Source organism: Anser brachyrhynchus (genome assembly GCF_964034855.1).
Source record: "Anser brachyrhynchus genome assembly, chromosome: 24".
Taxonomy (NCBI): Eukaryota; Metazoa; Chordata; class Aves; order Anseriformes; family Anatidae; genus Anser; species Anser brachyrhynchus.
In genome coordinates this window covers 1,788,079-1,801,805 of record NC_137717.1, presented here as the reverse complement: position 1 = coordinate 1,801,805, position 13,727 = coordinate 1,788,079, and the positions used below count along the sequence as shown (strand labels likewise).

Here is a 13,727-nt window from a genome sequence, read left to right as displayed (position 1 = left end):
GGCCTTAAGCTGAATCCAACAAGTCTAGCTTTATTTTTATCTTGACAGTTGGTATGCTGGAGGCAAAACCCCAGTAGACCTGGAATGCTGTAGCCAGAGAAGGAACAACCTTCACCTGGATCAGTTAATTTCAAGTAAGGTGATGGCGATGGTGCATTTGAAGCTCCAAAAGAATACTCACATGTCTGTTTTGTGAAGCACTTTCATGCATGCGGAGAGAAGTCTTGCCCAGATTGTTTGCTGAATTTAAGTAGAACTGATAGGTTCATGATTCTGGTAGGCGGCTGAATAAAAATTCAGTAAGCCAGCTGAAAAGTTGAGAACATTTGCAAAGCTACATTTTAAGCGTATCAAATATGCATAATCTCATTAAAAGTGGTCTGTCTTCTTATAACTCAAACAGCTGCTTAGACTGCACCGTGCCCAAAATAATTGAATGGCTGTTCAAGAAGATTTTTAGAAGATTATAGAACATGTTTTAGCAGTAACAAGCTCTACAAACTTCTCTCATAGCACTGAGTCAAATTTCTTTAGCATATTCTCCATTCCTCCCTGCATCCCTCCTTCTACACAGGAATATCCTTAATGTACCAGAGAGTGTCAGACCCCAGCAGTAAATGTGGCTGAGAACTTGCCCGTAGGAATAGCTTCTTCCAAATCCAAAGTTCGGGGGTTTCTCTGTAGACCTGAGCTGCGAGAATGCAGGATCATAGTGAGGAACAAGTGTTTGATCAGCAGCACCCGTGCTGTTGGGAACATGGTGCTCGTGGAGGCTGGACTGCTTGCAGGTGGTAGTGGTGCACGCTCTTATTTGCAGAGGTATTTGAATGGTGCCTGGGCTGATAGCAGCAAGGCAGCAATGGTTAAGGCAGCACGTGATGTTGGCAATAACTGCCCTGGTGGGGTAAATGTCTCAGGAATAAAGTGGCTTCTTCAGTTCTCTGTGTGCACACAGAAGCAGTTGCAAGGAGCCGTGATCCCACTGGGGTTAGAGGTGCTGGTGCAGCACGCGGTGTCAGTGCCATGCAAACGGGGTTAACGGCCTGGGGCCTCCCCATGGCACCGGGAAGCGTGTGTCTGCCGGTGCCTTCTGCTGGTTCGTTGGCTGGCTGCGCTGGGATGGCAGATGGCCACGAGAAAGAGAAGCTGGCACGTATTGGAGGTTTGTTTCACGTTGCCTTTCAAGTTACAGGAGGTGGAGGCTGCAAGTTCCAGCCCTGCTGACAGAGCCCGCTGGTGCCACAAGGCTGGAAAGGTCTCGCTGCTGGGCGGTCCCCCTGAGCAGAGTTCTGCCCTTTCCTCAGGTGCTGATGTCCCGTTGCACTTCACACACACGTTCTCACCTGTATTAAATTGCAGTTTGGAAGGGTTTTTTAATAGTTGGTAATAAAAAGAAGTGTTTATACTGTTAAGCCCCAAGCTCCTTGACTAAAGCATTGAAACGCTGCTCTGTAATGCGTGTTGTAAGGTTAACAGGCTTTTCCTAGCAATGTTCCAAATAAACTCCAGGCTGATGCTGTAGGTGGGAGAGCAGGGAGCTGCCCTGATACTAGTCAAATTAATTCTTGGTTTCCTTTATCTTCATGCCCATGTTTTCTTTAGATCCCCCTCCTTTAATTGCTCTAATAGCTCCTGTTGATGAAATTTAGGTTGTAAAAATGAAAGAACCTGCAGCAAACATCAGTATGTAAACAGGGAATGTCACTGCTTGGTTTCTGAACAAATGGTTCTGTCTTTAGCACTCTGATTTTGGTAGCAATATCCATTTCCTCAAGAAAACAGAAACCAAGGCACGTAAGGAAGGTGTGGGGGATATTCTACTCCTTTCTATTACATTTCTATTAAATACAGTGCTTGTACTCTCAAGTCCTGTTGCCCCATCCCCTGGGGATGTTTCTGTTGCTGATGAAGGTGCTGGTATGTATGTGAGTTGAGCTGGAAACTCTTTAAAACCACCTCCCTGCTGTGATAGAAAAGCTTTCATGTCTGTGAAACCCTTCTTCTCAGTCTTTGAGTTCTTGGTGGTTTTCTTCCTGCTTTGCCAGCTACGTGGATGGGAGGAAAGCTGCAGAAAATACCTCCTAGGAGCCCAATTAGGAGTAAGGGATGGAACAAAAAAACTTAGGCAACAGCATATGAGGAAATAGTGTCCTGGCAGTGAGTCGTGTTAGGCTGAGAACTGCTTCCCCTGGGAAGTGGTAGAAGCTCTGTCACTTGGGGTGTTTAAAATTAGACTCAACAAATCACCAGTAAGTATATGGTGGGGAATAAGCTGGCACTTGCAAGGAGACAGACTGGCTGGCCTAATGGGATTTTGCATCCGTCAACATCTTTGTCTCTTAATGCTGTTTAGTTAAAAAAAAAAAAAAAAAAGTGCTTCTCCAAAATCCACTCGAAAAAGATGAATCTAAATTTTCAGTGCAAAGTTTTTCATATCAACCTGTGAAGTATTTGTTATGTGGGTAATATCCAGAATTTTATCAGTTACATGGAAAACATTTTTAAATAGGCTTTTGATCAGTTGAGATAGTTGTCTTACAGCAAGCTTGAGTGCTGCCCTTGCCCTTGAAAAATTCTGTGCAAAGGTGCTGTTCTGGAGAATGCTGTATTGTTCCCCAAAGCAGTGGTGCTGTGCAAATCAGCAGACAAGTGTGAGGTTTATCCTGCACAGTCTGGTCCTCCAGGACCCACTCGAGCACTGCTCAGTAAGGATCCAAAGCTTTTGGAGTTGGGTTAGATGTTTCCAGTCCGTGCCAATTTCTGCTGTTATGATGCTCGGCTTTGTAGGCTGCTGCTTGTTTGACTTCTGCCATTTTTTTGCCATCCCATTTGACCATTGTTTCATACCAATCAATGTTGCTGCTTGAAATTTCAGAAACAACAAAAATAACCAAACAGTGGGAAGAGAGAGGATGTTATCAATCAGCTTTCTTTTATTCAGGGTGTAGCGTACAAATAATATTCCAAACAAGCAAATAGAGGTCCTAACCCACTACAAAAACACTGGTGCTTTCAAAGGTTTGCTTTGGGCTTTTTTCTTTTTTTGACATAGTGCTTTGCGTTTCAGCAAAATCTTATAACTTGAATTCTCTGTTTCCAGCTGATGATGCTTGCGGAGGGACTTTAAGGGGACAGAGTGGAATTATCTCAAGCCCTCATTTTCCTTTGGAGTACGGCAATAATGCAGACTGCACGTGGACTATTCTCGCTGAACCTGGAGACACTATTGCCCTGGTTTTCATGGATTTTCAACTGGAAGATGGATATGACGTTTTAGAAGTTGCTGGAACAGAGGGATCTTCGCTCTGGTAGGTTTCTGGTCATACTTCGTTGTTGTCTGTATTGTCATACAGTAGCACCTTCTTTTTAGTATGCAGAGATCCAAACTTTGATAGGATGTTCTGAGTTTGTGCTTGAATGGGGGTGATTCCCAGTTACAGGTTTTAGCCGCTGCCTTCTGATGAAACTCGAGGATGCCTTTAATTTGCTTGGTAAACTTTATGTTGACTATTTTCTGCTTTAAATCATTCTCTGCAGCAAGATTTCACAGTGTAGCTGGTTAAATGACATAAGAAATTAATTTTAAAAAGGGCACCACAAAATCCACACCCAAGAAACCCTACTTTAAACATTGCCATGCTCCAATCTTGTTTTTACTGAATTGTTCTCTGATTATTGCTAAATATGCTGCTGACAAGTTAACTTTACTGTTAATGAACCTGTGGCAAATGTTTCTGCAGATGAGTTGGTTCTTTAGACATGAGTCTGTGTGTGGAATTTCAATACCCCTTGCATACCATTAAGTTGGCTTGAACATTGCTTTCAGAAATACTGCTTTTATGTATAATAAATGCTGCACTGATTTTTTTTTTTTTCCAATATACAAGAGCTGTCCAAATGATCAGTGCTATGAAATCTGAAGTGAGGGCTCACAGAGGGAATTTGGCACGTTGCTTCTGTTGCTTAGCAAAGGACACCTCTGCCTCTAGTTTTTCCGGACACTACCGTCTTCTGCACTGTGGCTGCAGCCAACAGTTAAAAGTCCTAACGAAGAGCAAATGGAAGAGAGTAATCTTAGTCCCAGCACCCCTCTAGAAGGGGAGAATTAAGCATTTGAAATAATTAGGTGTTGCCTGGGATTATCAGCAGGAAGTTAAATTACGATTATTTATGAAGATTCTGTCACTACCACAAATAACATTCATTTCAGTAATTTATACTCGCCTGACAATTATGGAGGAATGGGATTTGAATGTTCAGGATGTATTAATGTGAGGGAACTTGCCATTTACTATGTACTCACTCTTTACTGTTCCCAGGACCCCTTTGAAAATGAGATGTTGGTGTTTCATGAGGGGGAAAAAAAATGTTTTTATTAGCATGCATTAATGTTTCCGGGCACCATTACTTTTTAGCCATTATGTACTGCAGGGAGGATCAGTCATCTGTGGTATGTGGTAAAGATGTATGTAACTAGTTAAGAAACATTATTCAGCCTGGAGGTGTTGCCAGTGCAGCACTGTGTCTTGTCATATCAAAAATGAAACAATGCCTGTCAGAGGGAACCTGCTGGAAAAAATTAATAAACTACCCATAAATATACAGTGGTAGAAATTTAAAAACTGCAAACATGTCTTAGCAAATTAAGCCCTTTGAATTTCAATAGTGTGTGTGTGTGGGGGGGGAACTAAACAAACAAAAAAACTACCACCTCTTCTAAAAATGAGAATTGGGAACTATTTTAGAGGAGTAAGTTTTACAAACATCAGCTTTGGGGCCTTGTCGCATGCATTCCCTTGCCTCCACCCCAAGCACCAACGTGCTGCATCTTTAATGATCACCTTTCTTCAAATGCGTTCTCCCAGGGAGCTGGATGAACTCTGAGCTGTGACAGCAGTGGACTCTTGTTTGAATTAGCTGGTGGAGCAGGCCAGGCGAGATGCAGGGCATTAATGAGTGAAACAGGTCACACAAACATGGGCTTCATCCAGGGCTTGTGGGTGAAGCTGCTCCTACTTTTCAAGAATCATCCTGCATTTTTATAGCATCGGGAAATACACACAGGCAAGATAAACACACCAGTCAATTCAGAGGGACCTGATTTAGTATTCTTGAAGTAAACTTTTCAGTCCCATAAGCAGAATTACAAAGTGTCTTATTTTAAATTTCATTTTTCAAAGCTGGCCTTCACAACTCAGAGCCTGATAATTAAATTCAGATGACTCATTTTTCCCATTTTTAATAATTTTTGCCCATAGGGGGAATAAATTGAGCTCATATCTCGTCTTTAAACATGTTGATACGATTCAGCTTGAAAATATAGCTGAAAACCTTTTTTCCCCCCTCTATGAAGACCTAGTTTTAATTATTGGTAATACAGCAGATAGACTTGCGGCCGAACAAGCCATTCTATTGAAGTATCTTGCAGCTAAATATTTCATTTCCTAAGCATTATAAATAGTTTTAATCGGGTCCAGAGATGTACACAAATAAACAAAATTAAATTTCATCTCGGGTATAATTCATATCTATTTTCGAGCTACGGGATAATGACGGTATTTACAGGAGTGCTAGCTCAGCACGTTAGGCTCCGTGCGGCCTGCTCTTACCACGACTGTCCTGCGCTGTCAGTCACCCTCTCCTCTCCAAAGACAGATGCTGTGGTGCTCCCTGAGGAGCCAGGTTCCGTTGTCCCTGCTGTCAGCGGTCCCATGGTTGGGGTCCTGGTACTCCTTCGGGCCCTGACCTCTCGGACACGGGTTCCTCCCTCCATGGGCCTTGAAAAGGAAAGGGCTTTGTGGATCTAAGTATTCTCGTGTCAAGCGGAGCAATAGGGGCTGAGTAGCTATCTGAGACATATTAATAAAATTACACGTTTACAGCTCTTATAACAGCTATTGCAGCTTCTGTCATGGGACCTTGGGCCTGGATTTTGACAGGTGAGAAATAAAATTGCACTGAGCAGAGAGCAGGAGGGGAAGAAAGTAGCGGTGTGAAAAAGGGCCCGTCAGGTGAGAGAGGACGGCGCTGGGCCTGGCGGGCTGGGGAGGAGGGCTGGCTCTGCCAGCGCGGGCTGTCGGGAGAGCTGGGCGGCCTGGGGGGGGCTTCCTCCTGTCACCGTCCCCAGGTTTTGTCTCCTTTTCAAGACTGGGGTTCTCTTCTCCCCCTTGTTTTTGTACTAGCTGAGAGGCACGAAAGGATGAATGAAATTCTTCTGCTGGTTGCGGAGGTTTTGTGGTACCTGCCTCAAAGCTTCGCTCACTGGCAAGCATCCCGCTGGGTGGTGTTAATGTGTTGGGCTGCTATTGCCTTCAAAGGGGTGGTGGTGTAGGAAATGACTAATAATCTGACTTCGGTTCATATAAACATACATACGTATTGAGATCAAGTATATAGCAAAGGAGGTCTGGGCAGTTATTCCAATACAGCTGAAGCCAGCAAGATAGACAAAAGGTGGAGCCTTGTTCTCAGGCTGTGTGGAGCAATGCACAACCCTTCTTCTAGACTAGGGATTCTGGAAGTTGTAGAAATATACAAACATTGTAACGTTTGCTATCAAGAGCTTCCCTTTTGCTGTGGTCATTAAGTGGGAAGAAGCAGAAGGGAGATGCTGTAAGCTCCAGCCTGTCTGCTGACCAGGTAGGCAGCTAATGATGCCCTTTCCACCCCAAAGCGGTGTTATTTGGCACTCCACGGCTATTTGTTCCACTGATGAAACTACTTAGAAACCTCTGCTCCTGCCAAATGAATTAGTTCCATGAGACGAAACTAACAAGTATCTCATTTGTCTGAGTATGACAGTCTGTCTGGCATGTTTTGAAGGTTCATTAGATGTTTCTAATCTTCAGATGGGAAATCTACTTTGAGATGTAGACAACTTCTTTAATAAAGAAGCTTTTCATATGTTTTGTAGCGGTGTTGCATTTGGCGACTGTGTTTGGTAGGCTGAGAGTCCCAGCTGGTAGGAGGGCCTGGGCTGTAGCTGGGAAAGGTGCTCAGTGCCTGCTGCCAGGTCGTGGTGTGGTGCCTTTCGGATCGAAGGAATGATGGTGTGGGAGAGGTCGGAACCTAGCCTCGTATCAGCTCCTAGTGCAGCAGTTACCTCCTGCCTGCAACCCCCTCGGCCTCTGACCTTATTTTACTTCATCGTTTTGCATGAGCTTGGCTGAAACAGAGCCTTACCTGGCAGAGCACCTCCTAGTATCACGCTGAGAAGTTGCTTGTCGACCTGGGAAACCAATTTGTTTCTAAATTACTGCTTCGTTTGCCCCGGGTCCTGGTTTTCGCTCCCAAGTTTTGAGCCTGCTTAGCCCAACCTAGAGAAATCACACCGTAACTTGGGAATGGAAACTGCTACGGTTGCTCATCCTTTTCTTCTGGGCAATCAGGACTGGGCTTACCCTTCTCAATTACAGTCCACCGTGGTGCATTTCCCTCTTGAGCTTAATTATGCCTCTTTATTCCTGAACTCTTACTGAATGTGGCTACGTGTTTGAAAATTCAAATGTTTAAGAAGAAAAAGAGATGAGTCTGACAATTCGCAGATACCACCTACTCAGTTTTATTTTTTTAATCAGTGATTTCATTGTTCTTTCAAAACTGCATTCTCCTCGGTTGCCTCACTTGTATATTTGTTCCAGGAGGACACAAGCACGTGCTGAATCGCTGCGTTCATGCAGAGCCTTGGTCTATGCTATCTTTCATCGCTGTGATCCTCCTCTTGACTTTATTGCGCTTTTATTGAACAGAAATCTAATTTTAGGGGGGTTGCATCATCTGTCATGTTGCCCCTCTGCTGCCCTTCCATTCTCTGAACCTTGTCATTTCCCCTGGGAAACATTGTTTTCATTACCAGGGCCACCACTAAACCCTGTCTTCTGGAAAAGCATTGCAGAGTGTCTCTCGTGATGCTACGTATCTGCAGAGTTGACTTTGAGGGAGGAATGACTAGAGGAATGTCCCTGATGTTTTAGCAGCTTCTCATGACTACTGCTGGCTTTATTTCTTGTCATTATCTGCAGTTGACCCTTCCCTCCCCACCACCCTTGTCTATCTGCTTCTAATAGTCATTAAAGATCTCCTGTGTGAGGTCTGCTTTGAGCTTCCCTCTTGACGCCAGGTGTCTCATACCACTAGCCAGGCTCATCTATTTGCACATCTTGTGCTCTACCGGTAAGAAATTAGAGTGCCTGTTCTTGAAGGTCACTGTTTCAGATGATGATTATGTTAGTTGGTAAAAACTGTTCTCTATATGTGCTTCTAATGAACCAACCTATTTTCTTTATATCAAAGCAGCTTCTGATCCTTAGATAGCTGCCTCAGAGCTTTCAGCACGAATTTTCATCTCAGGCCTCAGCCAACATCTACTGAAATCAACGGGGAGAGGCTTTGGCTCCAAAGGACTCGTGAATTGGGCCCTGGTGTATTGTCACTTACTACAGCGCGTTCCTTCTGCCAGCATGCCGCAGCTCTGGAGCGCGGGGTCTGCATCTGTTGCTTCTCCTGGCAATGCTGCTGCCACCAGCACGGGAACCGGGGCAGTGCCTGCAGGAGGGGAGCAGGCGCTGCGGTACGGAGCGGAGCTGCCCAGCGCTGGGGAGCCCAGAACCGGCCCTCTCCACGCGCCCCCCCTGCCTGCGCCCTGGCAGCTGCCTCTCTTCGCGGGGATTCTGGAGAACAGATTGCCTGATGGCTGCTTCAGAACGATTGGGATCTCACAGTTGCCACTTCCTTTTTGATTTTTTCCAGTCGGTAATTGCTTTTATTTGCAAGTTGACAAGCAGTATCCTGCCCTCGTGCATGCGTGAGGCTGAAGAATTGAAGACAGTTGTCTTGAAATACCTTATTTCTAGTTAAAGCCTAGATAATGCAAGTGTGAAAGTTTTCTTTTCCTGTGCAGTGAATCGAGCTTCCTTGTTGTAATAGGCAGTTAAAAACGGATGCTTTATCTGTAATACTCAGCTGCTCATCTTCCATGGTAATGTTTTCCATAGGAGTGGGAATGAGTGAAAAAAAAAGTGTATGAAGTGGCTTTTTAAAGTCCCTATTTAAATGTCAGTTACATCTTCATCAGGATCTGGAAATAGATTGCCTTATTTGACTGGTACGGTTAATTCTTTTTCTGGTAAAGAATTCATGGTGCTTTTAATTAGAAGGAAATTCTGTGAAGGCTTTAAAGCTGTCCTATCTAAAACATTGTTTCAGTGGGAAATAGTTTTCTTGCAAAAACCCCTTGTCTCTTAGAACGTGCGATCTCTGGAGATAACATTTTGGAGAAGCGCACAAAAGCCCATAAAGGAACCGCAGAGCAGCCCCGCTCACGCAGCCAACGGCTGGAACGCCTGCAGCTCTCCCTGCTGAGGCTGCTGCTGGCGGCCCCTCGCTGCCTCCGGTGTTGTGAGCATCAGCTCGCGGGGCTGGCCCAGGCCTTGCAGCTTCCTGTCCCTCACTTGGGTCCTTGTCTTACTACGAACCTGCCGTAGGGAGAACAGGAGCGTATAGGTCCGTGATCTGATTTCTCCCTGATGGGAAGCAGGTGGCGCAGCATTGGGAGCACTTGTTTCCTGGTGGTAGCTGAGAGGTAGAGCTGATTGCGTCCCTGGTGGGCACAGATGATTTGCGATCCTCTTGATTGCTGTTTTTAAGTGAAGTTGAAGGATTGATAATGCTTTGTAACAAAGTAGTTTCAGTAGAGTAACATTGCGCCTTGTCCTAAAGCCGCCCTACTGGTTGCAGTGCAGGAATAACTGAATGGGAAATTCTGGAAGGAAGCTGCTCAGGGTAAGATGGTATTTAAAGAGGTTCCGTAATTTAGCATACATTGCTGGTAAGGAAAGGAGGATTTAGACAGCAGCTGAGCCGATAAAAATAACACGCAGGCTGTGTTAGCTCTCATCAGCGAAGGACTTGGTTACCCATTTGTGCAACACCTTCCTGAAGCTGCCGTGGGACTGAACGCGGACCCAGCCGCTCCTGCTGCTCCTTGCTGCCCGTCCTCTGGGGAGGTGAGTGCTCTGAGCAGCTCTTCTGCCCCGAGCATGGCAGGGAGAGCGACTTCTGTGACAAACTACAAGGAAAGGGCCTCATGACCTCTCCCACTCATGTTTCATTCAATAAGACATGATTAGATTTCATATACCCCTCTCTAGCTAATCCTATTTTTCCATGCATTAATATGATTAATTCTATTTGCTAGATAGTAGAGAGCATTCCATGAATATTCAAGCTAGCTATTTAAACCAAGGAAGAAGATGCTTTTAGGCTGAAAATTACACTAATTATCTCTTAATTGTATTTTTTATCCTAAATTGACCTTTGTTTGGTCCCCTCTGAGGCTGAGAGCGAGCCCTGTGCAAAGGCTGCTCTGTGGACTGCACCTGAAGGGATGAGGTGCAGAGTGGAAAAATCTGTGAAGGTTCCTAAACGTGAAGAAATTAATATTTTGCCATTTCTGTCCAGGATGTGAACACGTGCTGAGGGAAAAGAGAAGTTTGTTTGCAAAAACACTCAACTGCAAGCTGAGGAGAGGTACTGGAAAGAGGGGGCTCATGCAAGTTAGTGTAACGCAGCTGGCTGAAAGCTAGGGAATCACAGAATCATAGAAATACGGTGGCAATTGCAAGAGTACCTCCCGGATGTAAGCCAACATGTAAATGACCACATGGGTTGTAAACTGGTGAATAATACCTTTATTGGGCGGAGACAGGGCGCTTTACCTAAGTGCAGAAGATGTCACAGGCTGTAAATGGTTGGGCGTCTTTTTAGAACACCAGATCTCCTCTGCTGTGGTGGGGCACTGAGCGTTCCCAGGTTAAGCAAGCATTTGGCCAGCTGCTGGTAGGACAGATGGCTGGCTCTGCCTCGTGGTGCTTCCAGGAGATGCTTCTGTGTTACTCTTTGTTGGGGGCCGGTGGTGGGGCCCTGTTCGTGTGATTTTGGCTCACTTTTTTCTTCATCAGAAGCCAATTCATGTCCCTTTCTGTGCAAGGTTCAACCGCTGTTGTTTAAGCCGGCTGAAGGTGTGCATATGCGGAGGGGTCTCCCTTTGCAGAGAAATGCACCATGGTGAGGGAATTGGGTTTGAACGTCAAAATCTGCCTGCCAGAGCTGATAAGTCATGTTTTACACTGCCTGCCCTTATCTACAACTTCAAAGTGAAAGAGCAGAGACACCTCTGCAGCTGTTCCAGTACTTTCAAAAGATCTTTCTTCCGCGGTTTCTTTGTGGACCTGTTCACAGAAGCTTTCATATATTTACAAGTTGTATTAAAGAATGTAAGTACTTTGTTTTCAAATGTCACCTGTTTCACAAAATATATTTTAAATGATCTTTGCCTTCTGGTTTTTCTTCCCTAGGTTCTCTGCAGCTGCTTCTCCTAGGAAATCACAAACTCATTCACATGTGTTCAGTTTCTGTAGCTTTTTGTCACATGCTTTAAGTGAAATTCACAATGATACAGATTCATTTTGGTGCTTAATTCATATTACTCCTTAAATTGATTTTGGATGTTTGATGGTAATGTATCCCACGTACTGTGATTAAGCTCATCTCCCTTTAATTTGCATTGTATGTTAATTCATTGAAGTTGGGGAAGAATTGTGTTTTCGGTGGTTTTCCATAAGCTCAAGCCGTGGAGAAGTAATTTATTTTTATGTTGGAAATTCTGAGGCCACACACATCTGTCCAGCCTGATCTTTCCGCTTGTCTCTGGAAATACTGAAATGCATGAAATACAGGGAAGAAATCCTAGAGTCCTCTTCAGGAGAGGTTTGCTGCTGGGGGTGACGTGGTGAAGTATGTGTGCCCCTTAGCCAGTGTAGCCCTCTAGCAAGGTACAGGTGTCAGGTTGTCACCTTCCAGAGTCAAGAAAAATTGCACAGACTGTGTGAGAGGTCCTGGCATGCTCCTGGTAGCAGGCGCTCTGAGGTCAGCCTGCCGTTGGGAGCTGGAGCAGTATCTCGCTAAGTAGCAAGTTGGCAGCAAACCAAGTGCTGGGCAGGGGAGGAAAGATGCTCTTGTGCATTGGGATTTATTTCTGTTACTGTGTCATGGTGGCAAATCACTTATCACCACGATTTTGTCTCCTCTGCTTGTACATTCGGGCCCTTTAGTCCAACCTCGCCCTATTTGCAGCTGAGATTTGGGTTTGTAAACTGCAGGTTTATGAGATAAGATGAGATACCAGATAGGTCTCAGAACTGAACTTGGCTCTAACCTCTTGTGAGCGTGTCAGATCATTTTACTTCTGGGTTTCTCCTCTCGTTTTTATTTCTAAGGTAGGGGACTTTCTCAGTTGATTATTCTAGAGCCAGCACAACAGCATCTTGCTGCCTTTTGGGTTTTAGGTGCAGGGTCTGTTCTCTCTTTCACCTAGGATGATAGAACATTTGGCTAGCACAGGGTTTAAATATATTACTGTTGATCGCAAAAGGTTTTGAGGTTCTCCTAAGGCTGATACTAGTTCACAGAATGGTTGAGGTTGGAAGGGACCTCAAGAGGCCATCTGGTCCAGCTCTCCCTGTGCGCAGAAGCAGCAAGGAGCTTTAGTTTAGCAGAAGATTCTGGTCTGGTCTTCACACAGGGAGAGCTCCACCACCCCTCACCATCACCATGCATCCCTAGGGACAGAGCCTCTGAGATGGAGAGCAGATGTGAAGACAGTGGTAGAAAATGTCAGCATTTTGAAGACTAGAGAAACACTAACGCTTTCTGTTACAGCTGCTCTCAATAGGAGAGGTTAAATGAAGCGTTGCCACGGCCAGTGCTGCAGCCACAGAAATGGAAGATCTATTCACATTAAATATTACAAAGTGTGTTTTCAGAGCTAGCCCATTGTATTTGTCAAGTTATGTATATTTATAACTTGACATATCTATAATACATCTTGAAAAATTCAGTGGAATACAAAAATATATACGTGTGTGTACATATATATATTTTTACCATAGCCAAACATCTGTAATTTAATAGCTGTAGTAGAGGCCTTGGAGGCCTTTTGTCGTTGAGTAACAAACTTTCACCTGCAGTGGAAAAAATTGACTTCTGTTCCTGTTGTTTGCTTATTGCAGGCCTGAGCTGCTGCTGCTTTAAAAAATAGATAAAGATGCCCTGGCAAGGATCAATAATGGATGGGATAAGCAGGAGAGCGCGCAGGCTGTTTTCTATTCCAGATCTGTGCGATGTTTCTGGAAGTGAGCTATTCACAGGGGGACTCCTGAATTCTTAAGTGGAGAGGGAGTTGCAAACTAAGTATTAAAGTGAAAGGCCTAATAGCAGTTCAGAATTGGTTAATACGGTATCACCCAGCGAAGCGCTGTCTGAAATCTTAGTGTAAGCCTGAGCTCTGCATCCTTGGGGCGAGGCGTACTTTTGAAGGGCTTGGGGCTTCCCTGGTGAGCTGGTCCAAAACCTGGCTCTGAGCGCAGTGAGCTGACAGGCAGAAACGTGAGCGGTTTCTCTTATGGGACGTAGGAGCAAAACAGTGAATTCTGCAAGTTTTCTTTCACCTTGGCATCTCTGTTTCTCTGCGTTTAAAAATCCAGTGTGTTTCTTCCTGCTCGGGGAGATGGTGCCGCTGATGGATCTTGGCACAGATACGTCTCCCGTCTCACGCTTCTCGATTCAAGGATAGACTGCAAGTCTAGTAATATTAGTTATTAAAAGCAGACACTTCATATAAGTATCTTTGCTCTTAATGTCTCTGGTACTTTGTACGCTAAGATCTAATC

General features: G+C 44.7%; 1 protein-coding gene across 22 annotated transcripts in view; it reads left to right on the top strand.

Moving 5' to 3' along the window:
• Window positions 1-13,727, top strand: part of CSMD2 (CUB and Sushi multiple domains 2) — a 337,680-nt gene that overhangs the window by 116,004 nt on the left and 207,949 nt on the right. For 21 of the 22 annotated variants that reach the window (XR_013941772.1, XM_080566779.1, XM_080566782.1 and 18 more), the window contains one exon: window positions 3,101-3,308. Coding sequence is in view for 20 of the 22 variants with exons in the window: in XM_080566779.1 (XP_080422905.1) it covers window positions 3,101-3,308 (208 nt within the window). In the remaining 2 variants the exon portion in view is untranslated. Of the gene's footprint in view, window positions 1-3,100; window positions 3,309-13,727 lie in introns of those variants that run through there. The other variant, XM_080566793.1, reaches the window with a different exon arrangement.